This window comes from Oculina patagonica, chromosome 11, assembly GCF_052425735.1.
Source record: "Oculina patagonica isolate OP01 chromosome 11, crgOcupat, whole genome shotgun sequence".
Lineage (NCBI taxonomy): Eukaryota > Metazoa > Cnidaria > Anthozoa > Scleractinia > Oculinidae > Oculina > Oculina patagonica.
Window position 1 is genome coordinate 15,920,674 of NC_135768.1, and position 3,920 is coordinate 15,924,593.

A 3,920-nucleotide genomic window follows, 5' to 3' on the forward strand; every position below is an offset into this window, starting at 1 on the left:
TCGATCTTTGTTGAAAACTCGTGTAGGAACGTATTAGACAGTGTTTTAAGAGAAATTATGGCTGTTTTTGATGAAAAATGGCAAGAGGTCAGCGCAAGTATCACTCAGAGGGGCATTTTCATGTTTAACAACGAGCTACTGAGCGATGTAAGCCTTGTTGTTCGATCATCGAGTGACGAAGGTGAACCCAAGAAAAGCAAGATGGCGATTCCTGCCCACAAGTTTGTGTTGTCGATTTGTAGTCCTGTGTTTTTCGCCATGTTTTGTGGAGAACTGGCCGACAAATCGGACTCGGTTGATTTGCCAGACTGCGAGTACGAGGGAGTGTTGGAAATGCTACGATACATGTACAGCTGGAAGGCAGAATTGAATGAAAGCAATGTGATGCAAGTGCTGTATGTGGCAAAGAAATACATCTTGCCTTCTCTCGTTGATGAATGCATTATGTTTTTGGCAGAAAAAGTCAACGCAGCAAATGTGTTTTGTGTTTTGTCGCATGCTCAGCAATATGATGAGAAGAATCTTGTGGATCAATGCTGGGAAGTGATTGATAGAGAAACTGAAAATGTTGTGAAATCAGAGGGATTCGCTACAATTGAGAGGTGCTTACTTGAAGAAATTGTCAAGAGAGATACATTGACAATCAGAGAAGAAGAATTGTTTAAAGCTGTTGATCTTTGGGCTACAAAGGAGTGTGAAAGACAAGGATTGACTCTGAATGGCCATGTGAAAAGAAAGCTTCTGGGAGAAGGTATTGTTAAAGGAATACGTTTTCCAACAATGGTGCAGCAAGAGTTTGCTGGTGTTGTCATAGGTAGTGAGATACTAAGATCAGACGAAGTGATTAGCATAATGAAATACTTTAATTCAGTAAGCTCCGTAGTCGGTTTTCCAGAAAAAGAAAGGGTTGGCGCTCTTCTGTCATGTTGTAGATTTCATGGGTTGGCAGAACATGCTTGGGGTCAATATGGCAAGTTGAAAAAGGAATGCATCGATGTGAGTGTTGACAAAGATATATTACTCCATGGAATAAGGATGCTTGGCAGTGAAAATAGCGAGTATGTTGCAATGTTAAACGTTACTGACAAACAACAGAGAAATGCCCCACTTATTGCATCAAGATCAGGAACTTTTTCTTGTGTGTCTGTTCGTGTGAAGTCAGAATCATTTAATTACTATGGTTTTAATGTTTTATTTCAACATCCAGTTACTTTAAAGAAAGATGGCAAGTATCGTGTTACAGCCATAATAGATGGGCCTTATTCGTCATTTGGGACTGACTGTTATACTTCTGTTCAAAGTCATGGTGTGAAATTTTCCTTTTCGAGTGAGGGAAGTGATTGCGGACAGTTTGCAGAGTTTTTGTTTCAACAAAATTGATTGGTTCAAATTCCTGAGGTTAGGAATAAATTAATCTTTGTATATAAAGATGACAGGTTAACCCCTCTGCAGCCTTGAGTCTCGATAGGGTAAATTTGTTCCTTGCCTTGAAAATGTTTTAATGTTGTTATTATGACTTACCTATTAAGAGTGCAAAACAAGTTATTTGCACAAAATTTATTTTTAATGTGGTTTCTAGTTCAATAGTAGATGAGGCAAGTTTATGTACAGTTTCACTTCATGAAATTTACATGAAAGGGGTTAATAGAAGAAATACTTTCAATAGCATTGTTCATGTTACATCTATTACATCATTGTAAACATACAAGTAGATATAAAAAATTAAAAAAAAAACTTAGAATGTTAATAAATTAATACACCATTATACAATTAATAACTTTTATGTACCTGTCATTATATAAACTTGATTTTTATTTAAATCTGATTGTAATAATAACACACTAGATGAGTTTCGTTATGTTGATTTTTATAAAATTTATTGATATAAATATGCAAAAAAGCCTTTTGCTGTAATGGGTTAATGAAAAAAAGCTATTAATTCTCAGAAATTGGAAAATGACTGTTTATATGTGGAAAAGTCAACCTGGTAGGAGGGTTACCCATGCTGAGCCAGTCTGGGTGAGAATAAATTTCATACATTTCTAAGTTTATAAATAGCTGCAAACTGTTACATGAGAAATTGCAAAGTTGGCTCAGGGTAGGGTAATGCTGGATGGAGGGTCATTTATTTTGAAGATAGGAAGGAGGGTGACTGTTGTGGGGCAGCCTTCTATTTGCAATGTTAACACTTTGGCCCTCTTTTTGACTGGCCTACCAGGGACAAGTCTCAACTTACAGAGCACACATTAAACCTGGAGGGGCAATTTTGGTCTCAGTTGGCAGGGACAACTTTTCTCTCTTGGTATATGAAAAGCTGTCCTTGGTAGGGGAGTTACCCTCTCTCCCGAGCCAACTTTTAAAAAGTTGGCTCGGGAGAGAGGGTAACTCCCCTACCAAGGACAGCTTTTCATATAAACATGCTCTAATTTAATAGGTCAATGTAGAGGATTCAGTAATCATTTTTTTAGTGAGGATTGGTGAAAGGCCAATTGCCCAGCCTCCACCTTGCCAGAACCAAAGGCTTTCAATCCAGGAAGGCTTGTACTGCCAGCATAGCTCTCAGGGACAATGAGACATGCAAGCTTCACTACCCAAGCTAGTAGGTGACAGACCGAGGTAAATTTCTCAACTCTGTCGTAATACTTCAAAAGCTGGGGGAGGGGCCTGGATAGAATTGAAGCTAGGATTTCTGGCATAAAAAGGAAGAAAGCAATGGACTATAAGTTATATTTTTTTCAACATTACATAGTTCCCCACCCACTAGATCTGCCAGTGGGACCCTGGTAACATCATTACCAATAGGCAATAAAAATGTGGTTGTACTGATGATATGGTTGCATTAATAAATTACATTGCTTAAACTAAGCCCTTTTAACCAATGCCAAGACAGTTAAATTGTGAGTTGCCTAAGTTGACTATTGCTCACAGTTCAACAAACACAGCCTGTAGTGATTGTAACCAAGTTATGCAATTTTTATTTAAGGCTTCCTCATGGTCCTCATGATCATAAAAGCTTACTTGATTTACTTATACCTGGATTGCATATTTTTAGGGTGTTTGTGGCAGGGGTGTAGCCAGCTTTCTGAAGTTTGGTAGACCTAGTCACTTCTGATGGGGAGGGGGGAGGGGGTATGATATCAAAAGTGCAATTCGGCAGCGCCTAAACTTTATAATTTACTACAGAGACAGGGCTGTGCTCTAAGGGTGCCCGGGTGCCTCAGGCGACTAACTTTTGTCTCTGGGCGACCAGATAATCTTATTTCTTTCATATAAGCTTTATGCTGGGCACCCTGGATCTCATAGTTTGGAACCTTTGGGCTCCTTGTAATTTTTCTTAGAGCACAGCCATGAGAGAATGGGTCAATTTCACTCATTGCTAAACAAATAAATGCACTAGTCTTTAGGTACAAATACCTATCACTTGGCTACTTTATTCTTACTGGAGAGAATATCGCGAAAGGGTTATAGTCCCGATATCGAATGCATATTGATTTCTATTATATCTTGAACATGCTTCAGCCTGAATTGCTCTTTATTGAACATTTTAAAAATACGAATGGGGTAAAAAATTTCTAGGCCTAGCTTTCTTTATTTTTGATATGTCAATCGTGTGTCCATGATATTTGACGTTGCCATGGCAACGTCATAATTACAAGCAAGTCTTGCCAAAAACCGTCATTTTTAACATTTTTCCAGTTTTTTGAAACAGAATTGAACGATTTGATATCAGTTTTGCATTCCATAAGCATTCTGGCTTGATTTTGCATCAATTTTCGTTATTTTCTGACTTTTTAAGAAAATGGTGAAATCCAAGATGGCGGCTATAATGACGTCACTTGACGTCATATGACGACACAGCCAACCAAAATTATATCATCTTGTAGAGTACGCTACAGGCTTTCTTCTCAGTGCAAAAATTA

General features: G+C 38.1%; 1 protein-coding gene across 1 annotated transcript; it reads left to right on the forward strand.

Annotated features, from left to right (window-relative positions):
• LOC144630377 (BTB/POZ domain-containing protein 6-like) lies at window positions 1-1,579 on the forward strand. The gene has a single exon (XM_078488742.1). It carries the CDS (start codon window positions 58-60, stop codon window positions 1,378-1,380), a length of 1,323 nt encoding a protein of 440 aa, XP_078344868.1. The 5' UTR covers window positions 1-57; the 3' UTR covers window positions 1,381-1,579.
• Window positions 1,580-3,920: the final 2,341 nt, after the last annotated feature.